Here is a 22,421-nt window from a genome sequence, read left to right on the forward strand (position 1 = left end):
TCGCTATGTCTACATGACTTGTAGCTACCTAGAAATATAATTGATATTCCTTCTAACAATTTGTCGTGGATTTTCTAAATGATCTTTTTGAATTTAATATTGATTTATTTCATGAACTTTGCTTACATGTGGCTACCCTTGAGTTGTTTTCTTAATTTTACATTATTTCCTATCCTGGTTGAACTTTTTCAATTTTAGGTGTGAATCTATTCGATGCACTTTAATTACATGCAACTATTCTTATTTCCAAAATTTACCATCTAAACTAATATTTTCTAGTTCATTCCAATGTTCCTTTCTTATCAAAATTGAACTTTCTTATTTGCCAAACTATAAAATTTTTGTTTACAAATTAAAATATCTTTGATTAGGTTTCTAGACCTTGTATTCAATGAATGTTAATCTACAAAAGGATCCTTGGATTGTGTTGCAAGAGATTGCACATTTCCGTGCTCATGGCTCCATTTGCAGTCCCCATGCTTCATACTCCAAAGCATCAACTGTTCGGGCCCATCGTGAATATGGGTCTCTTGCTCACTAGCCTTCCAAGTTTATTTGGTCTTGAAGAGTGTAATTAGAAACCTAAAATCGAGACAAAGATCTTGTAGAGATGAAAGGAGCCATTAGTGGATGTTATAGATGAGAGGGCATACAAAGTTTTCAAGTTGGAAGTAGTACTCCCTTCGCGGTGGTTGTCAATGTGATGATGGACTCTTCTAGCTAGCTTTACTCCTTACGTGGCCTCTATCCCTTCTCTTCTTGCTGCCTCTTTTACTCCCCTCTTGCTTCTTGTATCATGTTTCTCTTATCCTCTTTCTTGTTCTTATCTCCTGTATTTTCTTCTCCTCCCCTTTTTTTCTCATTTATCTATTTTCTCCTCCTCCTATTCTCCTTTCCTTCTTCTATATTTTTCTTCTCTCTCTCTCTCTCTCTCTCTCTCTCTCTTTGAACTCAACGTATAGATGAAAAGAGAAATACCCAAGATTGTGGTGTCCTTGCTCACTTCGAGGATGCCAATGGTACCATGGAAGGTTATTCTGGCTTGATCCAAGATATTCTGAAGCTTGACTTCAGACGATTCTTTATATATGTACTAGATGTGAAGTGGTTTAAAGAAGTGATAACAAATGGTGAGCATTGCACAATCAAACATCATCCAAGTGGTTTTGTAATCATTGACTCTACAAAATTTCACCAAAACAAGAATGACACATTAGTACTATCTCAACTTTGCGAGCAGGTATATATGCAAAGGCTAATTTTTTAATATATATACATGTGATACATATACATAATATAATAAGTATTTAAGTTTCTTGCTTTTGTTTTTCAAATACAAGTTGTGTATAATCCAATGGTAAACAATAACCGATGGTGGTATGTCATCCCTATATCTAATCGTTCAAAACCAATATATGGTAATATTATCGAGATGGAGATAGCAGATGACAATCCAACAATTAATGATGATGTGCATGATCACATCATAATGGATTATATGCATGATATAGTACAAGATGAACCTCGTGAGGATGTTCAAGGAAACGCAGAAGAAGACAATAATGTGATTGTCGATGATATTGATGAAGTTATTGAGCAATATATCAACACATCTGATAGTGGGATAGACTTATTTGTTTCATTACCTCTTGGTAACATAGACCTAGAAGTAGATAGTTTAGCAAGGGCTGATCTCATTGAAGATGAGATGGATCATTCACTGTAACATACTTAATTTGCTTAATGATTCAATGTGTATTATTAATTCTATGGTTTTTATCATGCGCACACGTGCATACTCAAGAATCAATAGTCAAGTTTAAAGCTAAATTGAATTTTCCATAATAAAAAAAAGTATTTTTTATCATCTTCAAGTAGAGAAATTACGAGATACATATTGCAATGCTTGCTACTAATTATAAGGTTTCTGTTGCTTGCCACTAATTACTTATATCAGGCTTGTCACAACTGGAGGAACTGCCATTCATTAGAGAGCAATGAAAAAGTAATTATTAACTCTATTTTTTTAATTCAATGATTCAATGTGTATTCTTAATTCTATGGTTTTTATCATGCGCACAAGTGCATGCTCAAGAATCAATTTCAGGTGGTTAAATAATTATTAACTTTAGTTTTTTAATTATATTAATTCCAATTTTAGGTGGTTAAATAATTGCACGTCTGTTGGTGTGTCTATATTGGCGTCTATTTGCGCGGATATATAGACGCAAAATTCATGTCTATTTACATGCACTTTTACACGTACATATAGACGCAATGATAGACACGCCGGGCTTTGCGTGTCTAACATGCGCATCTATGCCTCGTTTCTGTTATAGTGCCTAAATGCGAAGAACACCAAATTACAAGTAGCTATATGTGATTTCTAAATTTTACTTTTCTCACATTTATTTATTTTTCATAGCTTACAATCAAAACTCATAAACATGGAGGCAATGTTCAAGCAAAAAAGCTAACTTCATATTATCCAATTCAAACACAAACTAAAATAATGTCAAGCATAACTTTGAACTAAAACTAAATCAAAACAATTGTAAGCTTTCAAAAGCATTCAAATTCTAGAAAACTTGACAAGATAACCATTTAAATTCCAGTTTTCTTCTATATGAAACCCTAATCAATGATGCCTACTCTTAGATTATTCTCCCCAAACTCGAAAGTTTAGCATGATATCTTCTTGGGTAGAGCACAATTATGTAAGTTATCTAGCAAATATGCAATTACCATGCATGACATTAATCCAACATGCATATGATTGAGTATTGAGGGAATATCGCCTAAGAATTCATGTAGCATTCTATATTTGTGTGCTTGAGATCTGGGTCCTCTCTAAGCTTATGGACAATTGACCCTTCTATCAATAGCATTTATAAACATGCTTTATAATAGTGAATACCATTTTTACATTTTTTTTAACACAAAGAAAGATACCATATAAAGGGGTTACTTATAAATTGAATAGAAAATGGTTGTGTTTTATTTAGGAAAATTTCATAGATATAGGTATTCATAAATAGGTCTTGAACACACATGATATAGAGGATATGGATACAATGAATCCCTCGAGGTAAACATGTACGATTTTTGGCCTTCATGTAGTAATGTAGTTTTTTCTAAATTTATTTTGTGTAGGGTTCTTTGAAAGGTCTTTGTGCATCTTTGCAAATGATTTTTTACAAATAGAGCATGTTAGTGTGAACAATGGTCTTTTTTCTATCATCTATTTTTTTTTTTGCAAATGACCTTGTTAATTTTTTATTTCTTAGGTCTTGTTGTATTATTTCTAGGTCTTTTGCAGATGGAGAACATTCTAATTGCGTACATTGTGGCCAATGCCATATTACTTAAAGTCTAAGCAATATCTTGAAAGAAAAGATAGAGAAACACAATAAGGAGCGAAAGAATGTTCTTATAGCATGTATCATGCATGCATCATCACAAGGAGATCCGAATCCTTCTCACAGCTTACACTTCTCGAGGTGCAAGTCGCACGTGTACCATTTAGGTATACATGATAGGGATGCGGACGCCTCCTATCAAGATTTAATTAGAACTTCTACTTTACAATCAAATCCAAGATTTGGTAGCTTAGAATTCTTTTATTTTTGTATGCAAGCTAAACTTTGGCTTCTAAAGGTCTATGCAAACTCATTTTGAGTTGTAATGCAAACAACAATTATTTTCATTTTAAAAACTATTTTCCTTTAACATTTTGCTATATCAAGTTATATTTTTGGATGTAATTTCTCACATGATTCCCATTCTATTCGTATAAACAATGTCCAACAAAGCACACAAGGGCCAAAGAAAAAAGAAAAGTTGTTGGTTGCACAATTATGGCTCCAAGAAGAGTTCTACATTCAATAGCTCCCTATGTTTTTCCCCATGACAAAGCACATTTACCTACTTGACAATGCAAGTGAAAATTGCAACAGAAGCGTGTATATATTGATGTTTAAAGGTCGTGCAAATTACAAAAGGTTGTTTGTTTAAAAACGTGATTAAAGTGGCACTTGTTCTTTTCTATATATACACATAAAGGGACGAAGTTTCTTGACATGAGAATATGCACAATGTTAGATTGCCAATAGCTTTTTGCTTTAGTTCAATGTTTGTGAGGCCATCTATAAGCCTAATCCCTTGTAGTATGACCATGAATTTTAACACCCCCGCTTAAGTGTGTTTGCCTTTCGCATCTTTGCTTCCATTCTATTATGGTGTCCTCCCTCATGGAGCAAGTGTAAAGAGTCATGACATGTTTGAACTCAAGGACAATTCCACGATCTAGTCAAAGTATCGATCAATGGTGGGTAAGGGGAATTCGGCACTCACATATGCCAATTATAGTGCAAGGAATAGAATAGTGCAATAATTCTCGAAGGAAGGTTTGAATGTGATTGGCTTCGTGAATAATTAATTAAGAGACGCATCCATGCACGATGCGAGCTCGAAAACGCCAGCAGCAACATTAAGGTATCTATGCAAATCCAACTTTTGGTTACTTATATTTATTTATTGATGGGATTCATGTGCGATGCATGGTGGATAAGCCGCACTCAAGAAGCTGCCAAGCACGTCATGGGGTGACATAGCTGCCAAGCACGTCGAGGGGGAAGCTACGGGCACAAGGAACTTTAGACACTGAACTAGATGGTAAATAGACTTGTATCTAGTAAATGCTGAAATTTTTCTAGTTGGTAACTAGGGTTTTTAAAATTGGAACTAGGTTTTTCATTTTACTAGATAAATGTGAAGTTATACTTAGTAAAATAAGTCTCTATATGGTAAAGTGAGATGAATTTGTATATAGTGCCTAATATAGCCATGTTTACTCGAAATTTTTATGAAGCTATGAATAGTATAATGTTTATGCACATTAAACCAAATTTGTTTTGTATATAATATCCAACGTAGTCATGCTAAGTAATACACACCACAATCAAACCATGTAGACAATCTCAAATAAGACAATGTGGATACACTTATAATGTATATGTTTGTATGTATCCAAAATATTTCATTGTCACATTAAAACAAAGAAGAGTCTCATTCAATTCAACTCAATGACATGGCTCTAAATCTTGAAATTACCCTAAAATTCCCTTCCAAGTATGGAATATACCTAGCATCAATACATCACAAACAGTTATCAAAAGTTATTTGAGCCCCTTACAAACTAGAAGCACACCCATCCATTAGCAAAATAGAAACTCTTGAAATTGTAATAGCTTTTTCCTTAAATGAATGGCATCAAACCTCATGAGCATGTGGAAACCTGAAAAGGGGAGTTCTTAGTAGATGATCATGACACATAGTCTATTAACTAGGGGAGCTATATTAAGTGCACTAACACCAACATTTCCTACTGACATGTGACTTATACAATCCCTCTTTCATGCATGTAGCATGTTTAGGGGGGTGCGTGAGGAGTAAGAGATGATGGAACATAGACACAAACATAAAGCAATAGAAGAAATATAATAGGATGGAGATGGATTATGCTAATGTTGTCATTGCTAGCAGGAACATGGAAGAGCTAGAGAATAAGGTGTGGGATGACTAGAAATCTTTCAGTGAGAAGAAGAGATTCACCATGGAATTTGGAAAGCAAGTGATGTGTGCATGAGTAGTATTCTTGTTGCCGTGCATTCGGTAAAGCTATGCTAAGTATTCTCTATGTGACATGTACATGTATTTTAAGGGAAGGTCCCCCTTGAGGATGAGTTTGCTAGATGGTTTTGGTTCACCTTTGGGCCAAACTAGTGCCGACATTGTTGTGCTTGTCAATAGGTTTCTTTTTGGTCTTGCTTTCATCTAAAGAAAAAATAAATTGGGTTTTGGGTTCAGTTTTTTGGCTGAAAGGGAACCTTGTTTACTTGGTCTCACGCAATGCCGATTTTATTCCTGAGGAGGTATTGCAAATTGAATGCCCAATATGGGCTAGTTTTCATGGACTTCCTCCCTTGCTAGATGGAGAAGTTAATGTGCTAGTAGAAGCTTTAGGTAGAGGGCTCTATGTTCTTACAAACAACATCAACTAGTGGAGCAAGTGGCCTTTCATAATTTGGGATAAGAAGAAGAAGATCCTTGAGATGCTCTAGCTTTATGATTCTAATGGGATTGAGTCGCTGATCAATGTAGAATTCTCTCTCTTCTTGGTTACATGCTTCATATGCAAAGAACGTGGGTGCTTTGCAAAGGAATGTCCAAAAAGGCATGGAGCTAAGAAGTACCCAAGGAGAAAATATTGAAGATAAGGAAGAACCTCATGCAACATAGTCACAAAAGAAGAAAAAAGTAAAAACCTCATAGATTGAGAAGGCTAAATCTATGAAAGCAAACAACCCTCAAAAGGAGGAACCCAATTAACAATCAATCCTAGAGATGCCAAAGTTAAAGCAAGATGGAAATAAAGAAATTCAACCACCAAAGTCTTTGGCATTTAATGGAGGTGAGAAGGAAAGCCTTTCCCTTTAACTGCTTACTTGCAAATGTTTCGTTGACAAGAATATTTTTCTATTCAGGATTATGGAGGCTCAAACAAAGATACAATGTTGATTAGTTGGCTCTCTATGATCTCTTGGAATGTGAGGTGCCTAGGAAGTCCATCTAAGAAGGATCAATTTAGTTGGAGAAAGAGATGGAAGCCAATCTCTATTTAGGTTCAGAACCTCCTCTCTAGAAAGGGAAGGATTCAAACCATAATTGAAGGATTCTTGGAAACAAACCAACAATCCAATGGCTAACCCAATCTAGAACTAGATGAGATCCATAGCTATCATCATTGGCATTGCCAAGATGTATGACAAAGATCAAGATAGACTTCAAAGAGGGTTGTATGTTAGTAAAATGTAGGGAGTATATTATTATGGCTCTTACTAAGTGTTTTGATGATGGGATGTTTTATCAAATTCTCAAAGAAGTGGAGCATTCAATTGAGGATCTGCAAAAACATAAAGTTGAAGTTGCAAAAATTTAGTTGAAGGGCAATGGTATCTTATGGGTGAGGCTCCAAGTAATTAATTTTATAAATTGATGGAGCAAAAGAAGCAGCAAAAGCTCATCACTACCATAGATGATGGAAGAGGAATCATGGTATTTTTGTAGAGATATTTCAATGTCTTTAGGATGTATTTGTAAATGGTCTATGCTTAACTCCATCTGAGGTAGAGAGGTTGATGGGAAAGGGTGTCCCATCGCCCCACTACTCTTTGCCATAATCACCAACCTGTTGCTTAGGAATTTGGATTTGAAAGTGCAACATGGAGTAACCAACACACTTCCTATACCAAAAAGAAAACACTTGGTCTCCCAAATATTTGGCAGCAATAACTCCAACATTGTGCAAGTAGAGAAGCAATTAGTAGATGTATTGATGAAAATGTATGAAATTTTTTCAGAACTCTCAAGGGTGGTGACTAGTGTGAGAAAAAACAAGTTTATTTGCCTAGGATTGAAAGAGTTAGCAAAGTGGCTAAGGGAGCCAATCTTCAAAGTAGTGGAATTGGAGCAAGGGTTTAGGTACTTTAAGAATTGGAGCAAGAGTTCCTACACTTGCACGAAAAGCACATGTGTTTTTTTTTTGGCATGTTCAAAGAGAATAGAGTCCTCACATGCATGGACAATTCATTAAAGCATGGCTTGTGAAAGTGAAGATGAAGAAACTTAACTTAGATGTCTTCTACTAGGCAAATGTTCTCTTGTTTGAGCCAAAGAATAAGTATTCAAAGTCTCAAAGTACTGAAAATACTTGTGTATGCATAGCAAGTGGTCCTAGAAGTTGCAAAATGGGTCGAGACCTAGGATAAGATGGCAGATATGCCTTTGGACTTTCATCACAAATTAACAATTCCATTCCTTTTTCCAAAAACCATGAAGTGTCCTCAGCATGGGATGAGTGAGCTTTTCAAAGAATGCTTTGAAGAATTATTCACCCAAGGTTTGAGACTAAATAGTGGTATCTACACCGTCATTCTCACTACTTTCTCATGCGCGGAAATTGGAGGCTGCTATATATGTAGCCATAATTGCAACCATCAAGAAGGACTAAAGGAGAGGAGGAATAGAGGCTTTTGGTTGCATCAGTCCACTGATCCACTAGATGACTAATGATGAGCAAAAAAGTCCTCCAATGGATGTCTTGCAAACTCCTCTCTCTCTCTCTCTCTCTCTCTCCAACACATAGTATTTAGTTATGGATACATTCTATTTGTCATATCTATATATTAATAGTTTGCTTGTTCAATCAAAGACAAGCTATTCCTAATTGACCATCCACACACATTCACATTTTCATCCAATCATATCTAGAAAAAACTAGTTACCATATATTGGTCATGAATTGGTATTCATATTTCCAAAAACCTAGATAATTGGTGAGTGTTCACAAGCATATTCTAATATATGCTAGTGCAACAATATCAGGGACTATGTTAATTTAATTGTGTTTCTTTATAAAATGCCAAGGTGAGAGAGTAAGGGAGGCCCGAACCTTAATTAATTTTTAACATAGGTCGATATGGTACTTCAATTCAACATTTTTCTTTAATGTAAATTGAGGTGAAACATATAAAATGCTTGTGCCTTGATATGCTAGAGGCAATGCTTATGTGTTATATGGTGAATTTAGACAAATAGATGGTTGAGTAGAATTGAAAATAGAGAGAAGATACCATATCAACTCCTGCAACTTATGGTTGATCACATAAGGATTCTGAGCTAGCTATTTATTGCTTTTCATTCTATTATTGTTACTTGAGATTACAAGACTAGTTTCCAAAATGATGGTCTACCTTAGGGATGCAAAAGATGAAATTTACTTTTTTATATATTTTTGGAATTTGGACTTTTTCACTTGAATAAAACTTGGTCCTTTGGATTTGGGTTTGAGGGATGCCCTATCAAGCAACCACCCTACCATAGCATGTGCTACAAAGTCCAATTACAACCCTTATAGAAAGAGTACGATTTTTTTTCAAGCCATATGGGGAATATCAGCTGCCCAAAGAGGATAAAAATTCCGTACCACGCTTTGTTAGATTTATACCAATCATTTAAGGAATATAGGTCAAATACCTTCCCATGCGCTATTATGTCTAGTTCTAAGAGGAAAAACTAAAGGAAAGCTCATAAATAGACTTGCATATGTGTAAATGTCTTGTCATCCACCTCAGATTTAGGTGGCTCCTCACCCACATTGTATGTAAGGGGCATAAGCCCTTATTGTGTATTTACTTGAGTTTGGTGTGAGAGATAGGGAGGGGAAGGAGGAGGTGGAGCGGAGGCAAAAATAAAAGACATGGTCTCTTCATCTTGGTTTTGCACATTTCACAACCAAGTTTGCTTATTCCGAAGTTTCAAGGAGCGGCCACTCTCCAGCACATGTGTCAAGGATTTCTTCAAGCCTTTTGTCATTAATAGCTGCTTAAACCATGTCTACCAAACCAATAGCCTGCTTGCCTATGAGAATTCAAAGGATCACAATCTATCTCTATCAACAATAATATAGTGAGGAAAGTTATTTGGGATCCATTAAGGACATGAAAAAACAAAACCTATCTAATATAAACATAAAAACTTAATAGTCTATTGGAAGTTATAAAAAATAATAAGTAAAATTTAGGTTTAAATCAATATTCTTAGGATTCACATTGCAAGGTAAGAGTTCAACCAATGTAAACTTATTGGATTATTATTAATATAAGGTTTATTATTTTAAAAAACTATGGATTACTATGTTTGAAGTCTAAAGAACAGGACCCGAGTAGTATTTACATCTAACAAAATATTATACTAGACTAAGCTAAAATGAATTCAATGCAAATTTTTAGAAACATGTATATTTCTACTAAAAATAAAAAACTCCAAAATATAATCCATTATTGGCCTTATTAAATATCAGGCGCCTAAAATTATTGTCATGGGGTGCATGTACACATCCTATTCAATTTCTATTTTGGATTAAAAGGGCTAAAACTTTGTTTGTCTTGAAGAAATTTGATGTAAGGGATTACCATCACATATGATGTCCTTGTGAAGTAGAACCAAAATTCATGTGTCCAACTAAGCTCATTGTTTCCCAAGGAAAGATTGGATAATGTTGTGTGGGGACTCTTTGATTGACTACTAGAGGACCTCTTAGGGTTTTAGAGGAGGCATTGTGCCCAATCTTGTGTCAAGTACTCTCTCTTGCTTTTTTCATGATTCATGCTTTCTCAGGTACTCTCCTAAACTTTGTATATTCAAGTTTTAAACTATGGCAAAAGATTTCAATAGCCTCAACGATCATCCTTAGCATAATGCCCTCCCAATTCTGTAGATGTAACATGCATTTGGAAAATATTTAAATTTAATGTTCAAAGCCACTTCAAGCCCATGAGGGTGAAACACCTCCATACATTTTGATGGCTCTTGATGCCTCTCCCAAAGAATTCAAGTTTGTCTTTATGGTCTAAGAGTACCATAGGAGGAGGCCATAGTAGGCACATAGAAAATATGCCCTAGTACTTCTGTAAGAGCATGCACTACACCATCCAACTAGACATGCATATCAAGGAAAGAAATCCAACCCACACACTTATGTTGGACAACCAACTTAGATGAGAAGGCAGGACACTATAATAGAGTAACAGCTACATAATCTAACTCCATAGTTGTCTTCTCACTTACTAACTTCTTCTTTCTATTTTGGTCATTCTCACCAAAAACCACCCCAAATTCTCGTTTTCCAATAAGCTCTCTTGCATGCACAAGAAGAGTGGCCATGTGTTAGGATGTCCTTAATGTTGCAATAATGGCTTTAGTGGCCTTAATCGTTATCCCTTTCCATGGCTACCACACACCCTTGAGCGAATTTGGTTAACTTATCTATGGGTTTGGTTTTGAACCATGGTTAGCATCATGCCATTTTTCCTTTTGTCAAGTAGGGCAATGCTACTGCTGCTGCCACCATTTTTGTCCTGCCGTGCGGATTCCGATCAGAACTGTCTCACTGCAACAATCGACGACCTCTTCAACCTATGGTACGTTGAGCATGCCTCCTGCAATCGACGACCTCTTCCACCTACGGTGAGCATGCCTATTACTACACCATTTTTGTCCTACTGCGCAGATTCCGATCAGAACTGTCTCAGTGCAGTCGATGACCTCTTCCACCTACGGTGAGCATGCCTCCTCCATCTTTCCTTGCAATCAGTTTTGCAACAGTGAGAAGAAAGCCTTGTTTGTTTCTTTTCTGAATTGCTATGGCACAACGAGCTGCTCCTTTGCGGTCACAGCTATTTCGAGACAAACTCCTCATGCGCCCTGAATCCTTTGAAAAGGTAGCATCGATTGCCATTATTGATATTCTAATTAGGCATATATACACATTTGAAGCCATGTACACAGAGAATCTAGACAATTAAGGAATTCTTGGCACATAAGAATGTATGTATTTAGCGAGAGAATGAAGCTAAACGAACGAGAAGCACTTGAAATGTATTGGTGTTTGTGCAGACAAACTTCCATATTTCAATGGTGATGTTATATTTATCAATCCTGACTTGTCGTATACTGAGGTTGTCAAATCCCAAACTTGTGTATTCTGATAACTCAACTAGAAGACCCAAAGAAGTGGCACAAGCTTGTGTTTTCTTCCCTAAAATGATTTTACTAAGTTTTTTATATCAATGACGTGTTCTTGATTTTCAGCTTCAATTGAAAAAGGCTATTGGGCTCACAACTGGCAATGCAAATGGGCTTACAACCTTGCAAAGGGCGATGTTACAATGACTCCAAAAGCATCGGTATGTGTTGCTTATTCACCTAATGCAGGCTGACTTGTTACTTCTGGAGAGGTATATATCATCTACAAAATGATAGCGATTTTGGTCCCCCACCAATAGTTAGTTGAAAAGTCCTTATGTAGAGAATTATAGGGCTAGAGGTTTCCTAGCACTAAGCTGGGTGGTTTTTTGTTGTTTTAGTCTGGGCATCAACCAGTTGCTTTGTATTTGGGATGTAATTGATGGGTCTTGCCTAGCTGAGCTGAAATTACACTAATATGGCATTTCATGTGTGCAGTTCTCTCCTAACATATGATGTTCAACAAGAATACAGTGCCTTCTACATCATGGACTTGCATTGAAAAAATGGGTTAATCTTAAGGTATCCTCTGATGCAAGCAAGGATTTCTTTGTGGTTTCCTATCTGCTATAGACATCAACAATAGTTTCAGTTGCTCGTTGCAGGTTTGGCAAGACCATGGTTTAGCCATTTCAAGTTTGGATGTTGCTTGTGCATGCAATGATGGTATTTTGTGGATTTTCATGCTTGAGTCTCTTGCACTTGCTGCAACTTTTCCTTGACCAACACCATTTGAATTCCATGACTTGACAGATACAAACACATGCTCCTACCTTGCCGCACATAATGTAAATGGGATCTCATATCTTGATGCTGTTGCTTGACGATTTACAACATCGCACAAGCTTAGTAAGTTTTATTTTGAGATAACATTAGTGAGTCCGTACACTGAGAATAAGCTTAGAGCTGCTAGGCATAAAGTGCTTCAGTTTTGATAATACATTGGTAAGGTTTCTCGTCAATCACTATTCTTACACAAGATGTTTTGGTTTTTCCAGCTGTTGTATATGTCGATCATAGTTTCTTTGTTTGGGATACTCACAACTTTTCAAGGCCAGGTACTTTGTTTTAGTATTGTTCAATCCTATGCTTCTTAGAAGTTGTTAAGTTCTCTGTTGAGAGGGAGATTAATGGTATCTGTAGCCTCTTTAACAATGTCTCTTTTGTGACCTTGGGAGGGTTTGTATTGCTATTAAAGAACTTGTAAGTAATAACTTAAAAATGCTTGGGATTGCATAGGATATATTTGAATGCATGAAAGGTTGGAAGTTATTTTCATGGAAGGTTACCACAAGTCTTATATTGAAACATGATTGGCTAGTATGTTAAGTCATTTGTCTTGTATGGTTTTAGGACAAAGCACCTGCATCAACTAAAACACTATCCCCGCTTGAAGTTGAGTCCATGCCTGGTGGCTCACTGCTTGCAAAGGAATGGGAATGCTTGAAATTAAAAGAACACCAGGTAACATTACATGATGGTTTTATGGTATAGCTTTAGAATGCTCATTGTGTAAGCCTTTGTTGCTCACTTAATACCAACAAAAAGTCTAGTCAAGGGTTTCATATCAACTAGGATATGACTACTGAGGAGCAAAGTGTGGACCTTGGAAGCATTGCAATAGATACTCTCTCCTTGGTGGGACCACTGCCGGTTCTATAAATAGCACAAGACTGAAAAAGGATACTGCTACTAAAATTGAAAAAAGCAATCAAGGTATGGGTGCTACTATTATCAAGTATGGCAGTGTGTTGTTCCTTGGAATCATAATGCCAAATGTGATGAAAGCTTCTCAACTAGCTAACTTACCTATATCCATCATAGTGGCTCTGTTGACAGTTGTTAGTTTTTTTTAGCAAGGCCCTTGATTCAGAAAATCATTTGGCCCATGCTACTTGCCATGTGAGCTATGTTTGCATGCTTGGAAAAGGTCTGGAGTTGTAGCTCTAGCAATTAGATTACTAGTAGCTACCTGTGAAGAGAGCTTGTTGTAACAGTTAGGATTTTTGAGAGCTGCTAGAAGAAGGGACTATTGTTGCAAAAACAAGGGAAGTCAATTGTATAGTCTTAGGAGCTTCTACAAGAGACATGCTAGTTGGATTGCTGATTAAAATGAAGACCTCAATAGGGGGTAAAAGTACATTTTGTGGCAACTCTACTAGTAGGAAGCACCATTGACCGAGGCCAAATGTTTGAGATATGTGCAAGGTAAACCATTTGCATGCCAAGGAAGAGAAGGATGTAGAGGAAAATGTTGGGTCAACATGGAGGAAATGGAGGCTACTTCATATTGCTTCTACCATTACCAAGGTATATTGAGCTTGTATTGTCATAGGCACATGTTCTTGAGAGCAGTCTTTTGTATTTTGATTACATTTCATTCTATGGTGTCTCTTGCCTTAAGTCTATATGGAGCCTTATGTATCTGACCAAGTGTCATTCACATACTAAAAGTGGGGTCTGTATACCATCACAAAATGGGAGCGATGATGTCTAGCAATGGCACTATGCATTAGTAGATCCTTGAAATGGAAGGGACGATACAAGCTCTTTGACTTTATTGATTTGTTGAATTATATTCTCATGAAACTCGATTATATTTGCTTTCGTTTTGAAAAAGCTTATGGCTGGCAGATTCGCACCATTACAATATGAATAATGCTTCAAGAGTGTTTGCTCATGGAAGAGAATTGAACTAGATTCATAGGGTTTTTTTCTAGAAGAGGATGAAGAACATCATGAAGCGCTTGAAGATGCTCATTCCAAGTCTTGGCGTGAATCAATATGCCATCAAGCCAAATGAGTAAGAGATTTTTGTATTAAATGATGAAAAATTGTGTTGCCCGTGGAAAGTGTTTGAAGGATTGAAAAATCTAAATAGCATCACAAAAAAATTATACAACCTTTAAGGTGTGTAGATGTCTTGTGAGCATTAGTGGGATTTAAAAGTATTTGTTGATTGCTAGAAGCCAAGCCAATGGATGCCAAAACTATTGATTGTCCAAGTTGCTCCAATTGGGTCTATTGGTTGTGTCAGGATCTCATGAAATATTAAAATGCTAACCACCACTATATTGCAATCAGTAGAACATGCTCTAGCTTTATCAATAGAATGGGAGCTAAATAGGGTAGTTGGAATGCCTTCATTTCAAAATTAAGAGAGGCTAAGAGTGTAGAAACCAATCACAGTGAAGCGTGATTGAGAAAGCTAATTTGGTAAAAGGTATACTGAATGTTAAATGTCTGAAGAGTGATACACCTATTCATAATCCCAAAAAGAATAGAAATAAGTGTTGTTGCTTGTGTTGGAAATTGTAATTGCTAAGCAAGGATTGCCCTAACGAGTGAGAAGGACCTATTGTTAAGGAGGTTTCTAAATTGTGATTCTAGATTGTTAATTGTATAATAGTTGCTAATCTATTTGCCATTTGAGAGGAATCTTGAGAGTACAAGTGATGTGCTTTTACCAACCACTTGTTTATAGGTTTCTCAGCAATTCTCCAAGTGTGGCTTCTTTTGCTTTAGAAATTGCAACATTCTAAACAACCCTAATGTGACTTGAATTTTGTGGATTATTTTTTGACTTGATCAGAATTATTTCAATAAAAACATTTTGGGCAACCTTGTCTACCCTTGACTGGTAGTACTTGCCTATCTGTGAGTTGGATTTTTTTTCCCATATATGAGTAAAAATGATCATTTTTATTCTACTAATTAACTTGTATTATAGTTTTGTTCAAATTGTTAATTCTATATAAGAATATTTTGTTGTATAAATGGTTCCAACTAGTTTTCTTATACATGAAAATTTTACTATATCTATGATTCCAACTAGTTTTCTCATCTAGGAATAATTTACTACATCATCAACTAGAATTTTAAAAATTTTCTGTATAGAAATGTTTTACTATATCACTAACTTGTAAAGTGTTCCACTTTTACTAGTTGAGACTTTTTCTAGATACTTTGAGAAGTATCTAGAAAATTTCTCTTTTTTTACTATATGGGATAGTGTTCAAAGTTCCTTGTGCCGGGAAGGAAGGAAGTACTAACAAGAAGTACTACTCTTACTAACAGAACTAGTAAGAGTCGTAACAGCATGCAGCAGCAACCAGCTACGCCACCACGGACTTGATACCCGCCTGCTGGCGGCGCTGCGATTGAATGGGGGACGTGCTGTTGCTGCGTCGGAGAACGAAGGGGAGATGATCCTCGCTAGACAGCTTGAAGTAGATGGCCCCTTCCTCCGAGTAGGCGGCCAAGCCAGTGGACTTCAGGTAGACGAGGATGTCGTAGGCTTGGCAGACTGCACCCGCAATGCGAGGGCAGGGCAGAGCCACATCCCGGCGCTGAGAAAACTGGAATGTGGCCCCGAGCCCCGGATCTGTTTCCACGAGGAAATACTCGCCTTCTCCTTCTTGTCTCCAGGCCAGAGCCCTACCAGTGTCCGCATTCTCGATCAGCACATCGTCCTCCTGCGATACGAACTGCCGGAGTTCACGGGTAATGTGGGTGAACCTATACTTTGCACCTTCGTCGGACAAGCGCACATAGTAGGTGGAGTTGCTCTCATCCCACTCGGGAGCCAAATAGCTGCCGGCTCCCTCGGAGCCCACGGACATGAACTCGTACAGCTCCTCGCCGTAATAATACAAAGCGGGCGAGAAGCACATGCTCCAGTAGGGGTAGACCAAGGGGAGTTCCGGGCATGGAAACCGTTGGAGTGCTGCTTCAGGCGATCCCGCGGTGGTGGTTGCTAGCATGCAAAGCTGCAGCATCGCCACCATGAGCATGATCATCGCCTTCGTCTTGCAGTTGCTGCTTGAATATCACAACCAAAGAAAAAGGGATCAGGGGAAGAAAGCCAGAAAAAAGAAGAGACTAAGCGGATCAATGTTTAGCATATCTTATACGCCTCTCTCCCACACAAAAACGCACGCACTGTACGATACCTAGAAGAAGCCATGGCTCGTAAAATTACGAAGACGTGCCGGAGCTATGGATTGGTGGATTCAGCGAGTTGCGAGGCTGATGCGCTGTCGTTTTAAAGGTAGACACAGAGAGAGAGAGATAGAGAGAGAGAGGGGGGGGGATCATGTCGTCAAGAGATAGGCATCACATGCATGGACGGACTAGCAGCACGGCATGTACCGATGTGAGCCTTGCCGAGCATATGGTTGAAATTGGTGACCTTTTCAATCACATGCTCAACACGGCTCACATCGGTACATGCCGTGCTGCGGCCGTGCTGCTTGTCCTGATGCGAGCCTTGCTGAGCATGTGATTGAAATTGCTGTAGTACAACGTTCATGGCGCCTCTCTCTCTCTCTCTCTCTCTCTCTTTCTTTCTCTCTCTGTCTATTGTGAGGCCTTTAATCCTTGGCAGCTCGTACAACTTCGAGCTCTGTCTATTGTGAGGCATTTAATCCTTGGCAGCTCGTACAACTTCGAGCTCTGTCTATTGTGAGGCATTTAATCCTTGGCAGCTCGTACAACTTCGAGCTCAAACTACTGATCGTACAACTTAGACCTTCAATTTAGAGCTTGCAAGGCTCTTGGGGGAAATATTACAAAGTTTGGCATCATGGGGTCAAGATATAGGCATCACATACATGGATGGACCAGCAGCACGGCATGTACCGATGTGAGCCTTGCCGAGCATGTGGTTGAATGTGTTTGTGTTAGTAAGAGATAGATCTTGCCAACTCCAAAGGAACAAGTTACAACCCACCTGCTTTAACCCCTTTTGTCATTGATGGCGTTTAGAAGCGTGTAATTGAGCCAACACGACCCTATAAGCAAGGCCCTCTTGCATGAAGAGATGTGTTAGTAAGAGATAGATCTTGCCAACTCCAAACGACCGAGTTACAACCCACCCGCTTTAACCCCTTTTGTCATTGATGGTGTTTAGAAGCGCATAATTGAGACAAAATGACCCTATAAGCAAGGCCCTCTTGCATGAAGACATGTGAAATGCAAAACATGTCATGCAAAGTTCCATACCTTCATACTTTTCAAGTCACTTTTGGCTTTCTCTCTCATGGAGGACCACCCATGCACTTTACTGATGTTGCAAAGAGTGGCTTTTGCAAAGACCTAGCCAATGGACCACCCATCCACTCTAGTGCAATTGCAAAAAATGACATTAAGTTTTTTATTCCCCCCAAAAATAAGTTCATAATGCAAAGCAATGCCGTGACTTCTTTTCTTTGTTTTTTGGGATATTGTGAAAGATGAATGCTTAGATTGTTCCGTTGAACATGCATAAGATTCCACTAGTACATTGACATTACTTACCATACAAAAAAAAATGGTTACACTCTTTTGCATGAATAGAGCACATGTATTACAGTTGCAAGTACCACTAACAAGGTGTTTGAGGACCCTTTGACTTGATCATAGTGGCTACTCAAGGCAATTAGAGAATGTATGGAGACTTGGTTATAATCTCGATTATGAGGTAGTTCGATATCTTATAAGAGCTATAAAGTTGAGAGTCCATCCCACAAGGTAAGGGTATTTGGTTTCCATATCCACTCTCATAAGTCCACTAGTATGGTGCATAAAGCTGGCCTTGCAAGGGTATTTCCATTAGCATAAAATATACTTTATACGCTTGCACTCATCTATCCTAAAAGGAACTCTCTTCCTACACTATTTGGAGTGATGTGAGGGGAGGGTAGGGCTAAGGAGGCCTTGATATGCTCCCAATGCAAACTAGAAGGACTGGGTCATTGAATATATATATGTTCACACATGCAAAAGAGAATATGTTGATTTCTCAAAGCCAATCCAAATTTGCATCAATTTATCATAACACTGCAAACAATGATTTACACATTCTCTTTTCTACTTTTGGAGATGTTACTCTTGTTGATATTAGCTAATTTCTCTATCGAAATTATTCAAGAGGGAGATGATGTTGTAAGGTAGGTTTAAAACGATGGTTGTTATCTGACTTGTCTCCTACTATGAGATGCATCTCCTCTAAATAACACAATATTAGTGAGTTTGGGAATCTCCCAATTCCTATTTTTTGAATACTAAAAAGGTGGCACCCGGATAACATGTCCATAAGTTTCTCAAAACCATATGATGTGACCTATCATTGAAAAGCACTTGAAAAATGGAATCGATTGAGCTATAGAGTGCTCGATTTGGAGTTATAGTATTCAAGTTATGACAAATCCAAAGCTTTGGCCACGTGTCCCAAACTTATGAGAAATTCCAATATTCCCCAATACGGTATTAAATTATCTTGAAACATCAGAACCTCTACACTATCTTATAATTGACAAGTTTGTTCCAAAACCTCTTTTCCTTTTTCTCAAACATAGATTTTAATTTTCTCTCTTTGCAAGGCCACGAGACATGCACACATGTTGCCTTTCATGCATGAAGGGTGCATTCAATGGTCAATGCTAACCAAGTCGGCTGCATTAAGGATTTCTTGGATGTTACTCTCCCTCTCTCTTTGTACATCAGTTATGCACATGTCAGGTTCTCCTTGTTCCCCCCTCCCACCCCTTCTATCATAGCCATACCTTTTTCCTCTCAACCTCTTACATTGACACATGGTCGTTTGCTAGGAGAAACCCCTCAACAAAAACCTATGGTCATAGAACTAAGGAGTGTTGGTGGGTCTAGTGACCTAGTGCTAGAGTTTGTTTGATTTGGGTTCCACTTTACAAGCCTAGCAATGTGATTAAAGACTCAAGGAGAAGTCAACATGCTTATCTTTAAAAAAACCCTCAGGTATAAACTTTAGATGATAGATGAGTTTTGATTGCAATATCTTTGAGCATAATTCTTAGTAAGGACTCCAAAAAGAATACAAAGGTCCGTGAGCCATCTTGTGGTGAAAAGGAATAAAGCTGCCTTAAGGATTAACACAAACCTCTCTCGAACAATATATCCTCTATCAATCTTTCTTCTCTTTTCTGTCCTTACCCAATGGCATGGTAAAGTTCTATTAGGTATGCCATCTCTATTTCTAGGTTCTCCTTCAAGGTGTCTATTTCTTCAACATTGACAATGAGAAGTCATAAACATGTATTAGTTTTCAAATTTATCATTTCGATGACCATACACTATAAAGAAACACAAAAGATAAACATATATGCATGGAAAAAGGACACCACAGTTTTATCGTAATGCCACAAGTACTAGTTTAAGGTACGTTTAGCATCATAAGAAGTTCTAACAAATCACCAATCAACACCTCATACATCCACATAATTATTATTGTACATCTTCACCAACAAAGTTCTAAGAAAAGAGGAGTTTATTTGTATCTCACCAATCAGATTCATCATCTTTGCCATTATTATGCATCATAGTAGCTATTCTTTTTACGCTATGAGGTCCTCTCATCTAGCCACCAACACTTAGAACATGCCGCATTTCCAAATCCTTCCCTTTTCCTTCAAAGCTGACCCCCTTTGAACATCAATTGTTAACTGCGAGAAGTACATAGCATGCAATGTGCAAGCAAGCATGAGAAAGAGCTAAATTTTTGAAAATAGTCCTCGGATTATAATCTAAAATATAGTATGCATGAAGCACATGCATATTTGATTTGCCCAAAGTTACAACAACTATATTGATTAATCATGTAAATCCACAAGCCATGCATGATTATGTGCAATTTATAATGATAGCATAGAATCATGTGGAAAAACCATAAAGGATCTAGTTTGTTCTCACCATAGGAAAAGCATGCAATGAGAGATGTCCAAATGAGGCCTTAAAGTGGATTGGATGGCCAAGAGGGATGGGAAAACCCTTACCCTAGAAATCATGTATAAAAAGGATAAGAATGAATAAAACAAGTTATTCATGTGTGTGCAAACTTTGTGCACTTGCCTTCCTACTTCTATTGTGAGAGAGTAAGGGTCAGAGTGAAAGATTGAGAGTAAGAGAGTGAGAGAGTGAAGGTGAGTGGCCAAAAGGTTGAAGCTCTACTCATCTTCTCTTGAAGCACTCTCTCCTCGAGGGGGTCACTCATGAATATATGTATATATAATGTGAGTTCAAAATAAGGGGTTTTTAAAACACCATTTTTATACATTTTTTACATAGATAAGGGTGTCATATAAAGGGGTTACTTATAGATTGAATAGAAAAGGGTTGTATTTTATTCAAGAAAAATTCACAGATTAGGATATTTATAAATAGGCCATGAACGCACGTTATATAGAGAATATATATATGGTGAGCCCTCCAAGACTCTCTCTTGCCATGCCAATGCTTCTCTTTTGCATGTGCAAGTTGTAGACGATTGAGAATTGAATGAGTACTCACTTGGATCCTAGAGTGTGCAAAGCACATCCTTCATGGGATTGAAGGAAGGCCATGCCACTCACTACAAATGAATGCTTGTATTTCTATGCAAGAGACTATGTGAGACAAAGTCGTTTGATTCTTGTGTGCCAATGCTCTTGAAGGAATAAAAGTGAGTCCAATGTTGTGCACATGGAGTACGTGTAGTGGGTGTGGGATTTGTGTGTGTGTGGGGTGGTGTGGTGCAAGTGGGGTGGGGTGTGAGGTTTCATGTGTGTATGTGTGTATTAATGTGAATGGTGGGAGGTGTGTGTGTGTGTGTGTGTTATATAGTGCTTTTACTAAAGGGGGGATGGAAAGGGGAGATGTGTATGCTCATCCCTTGATGTGGTGGCTAAAATGGTGATGGAAAAAGGTTACTGTTAGCTTGGAAGGGAGGTAGAGGTGGCCTAGGGCAGTGCACCGTAAGTCAAGGTAGCATAAAAGTGAAGCAACTTTGTTGAGTGCCAAAACAGATAGACATGTGTGAGGTTTCATGTGTATAGTGCATGTATATGTGTGTTAATATGGGTGGTGGAGAGTATGTGTGTGTTATAGTGCTTTTAAAGGGGGGGATGTGTGTGTGCTCCTCCCTTGATGTGGTGGCTAAAATGGGAGTGGAAAAAGCTGCAAGGCGGGTGGCCTAGAAGTGAAGTGCCATTGTTTAGCAGCAAAAGGGGTAGAGAGGAGATGACAGTGTGAGGGGGTGATGGGGAGAGGTTGGAGGGCAGGTGGCCTCTAGGATGTGGTATGAAAGAGGTGGATGGGAGAAGGTGTCACTAGTGGTAGTGGAGGTGAAGATGGGTGGAGATGGTGGTAGGCTGGATGGACAAGGCATGGTGGCCTAGAAGAGGGAACATGAGGTGATCTGGAGGAGGAGAGCAGGAGGTGGTATAGGGATGGCTGGGGTGGCAAAAATTGTGATAGGGCATGGTAAATAGGAAAGAGAGTGAGAAGAGAGGAGGTGATAGAGAGAGAAGTAGGGGACAAAGGCCACGACGAAGCGGGAGTAGGGGAGAAAGATGGGGGCTTTGGTAAAGAAACGTTGCTTGCAAGGCAGCCTTAGGGAGATAGATGGCAGGAATGTTGTCTAGATGACAATTGCGAGAGGGAGCAATGGGCAGGAGGCCTAGGCAATTGCGCGCAACTATGGTGTGTGAGAGAGAAGCACAATGACACATGGGGAAGTGATGGTTGTGTTGAGATTGAGAGGAGAGAATGTGACTGCCGAGCTATACCCTAGCATTGCATAGGATAGGGGAAACCCTAGAGTTTTTATTTAAGGGTTCATGTCAGAACAATGAAACCAACATGTTATGGTATATGAGCTTAAGTTTCAAGTCGAATGCGAAAACAAAGTCGAATTAAGATATAGGAAAGATACTCAAAAAAATTTCGGATTTAATCACGAGAGGTTTGGGAAAGACAAAGTCGAAATCTTGAATTGAGAGAGA

At 38.1% G+C, this 22,421-nt stretch overlaps 1 protein-coding gene and 1 long non-coding RNA gene across 2 annotated transcripts; one reads left to right on the forward strand and one right to left on the reverse strand.

Annotated features, from left to right (window-relative positions):
* The first annotated feature begins 12,398 nt into the window (after positions 1 to 12,398).
* LOC148032888 (uncharacterized) lies at positions 12,399 to 13,140 on the forward strand. Its single transcript, XR_015691725.1, has 3 exons — positions 12,399 to 12,495; positions 12,645 to 12,704; positions 13,000 to 13,140. It is a non-coding gene; the product is annotated as an uncharacterized LOC148032888 (long non-coding RNA).
* A 2,543-nt stretch (positions 13,141 to 15,683) lies between these two features.
* On the reverse strand, positions 15,684 to 16,533 carry LOC148032889 (uncharacterized). Its single transcript, XM_087684199.1, has one exon. It carries the CDS (start codon positions 16,443 to 16,445, stop codon positions 15,762 to 15,764), a length of 684 nt encoding a protein of 227 aa, XP_087540325.1. The 5' UTR covers positions 16,446 to 16,533; the 3' UTR covers positions 15,684 to 15,761.
* Positions 16,534 to 22,421: the final 5,888 nt, after the last annotated feature.

This window comes from Lygodium microphyllum, chromosome 8, assembly GCF_053477565.2.
Source record: "Lygodium microphyllum isolate KBCC chromosome 8, Lygodium_microphyllum_v1.1.10, whole genome shotgun sequence".
Taxonomy (NCBI): domain Eukaryota; kingdom Viridiplantae; phylum Streptophyta; class Polypodiopsida; order Schizaeales; family Lygodiaceae; genus Lygodium; species Lygodium microphyllum.

Bases quoted from the DNA above. Each gene is read 5' to 3' on its own strand.
- LOC148032889 (XM_087684199.1), bottom strand. From the start codon at position 16,445: ATGATCATGCTCATGGTGGCGATGCTGCAGCTTTGCATGCTAGCAACC.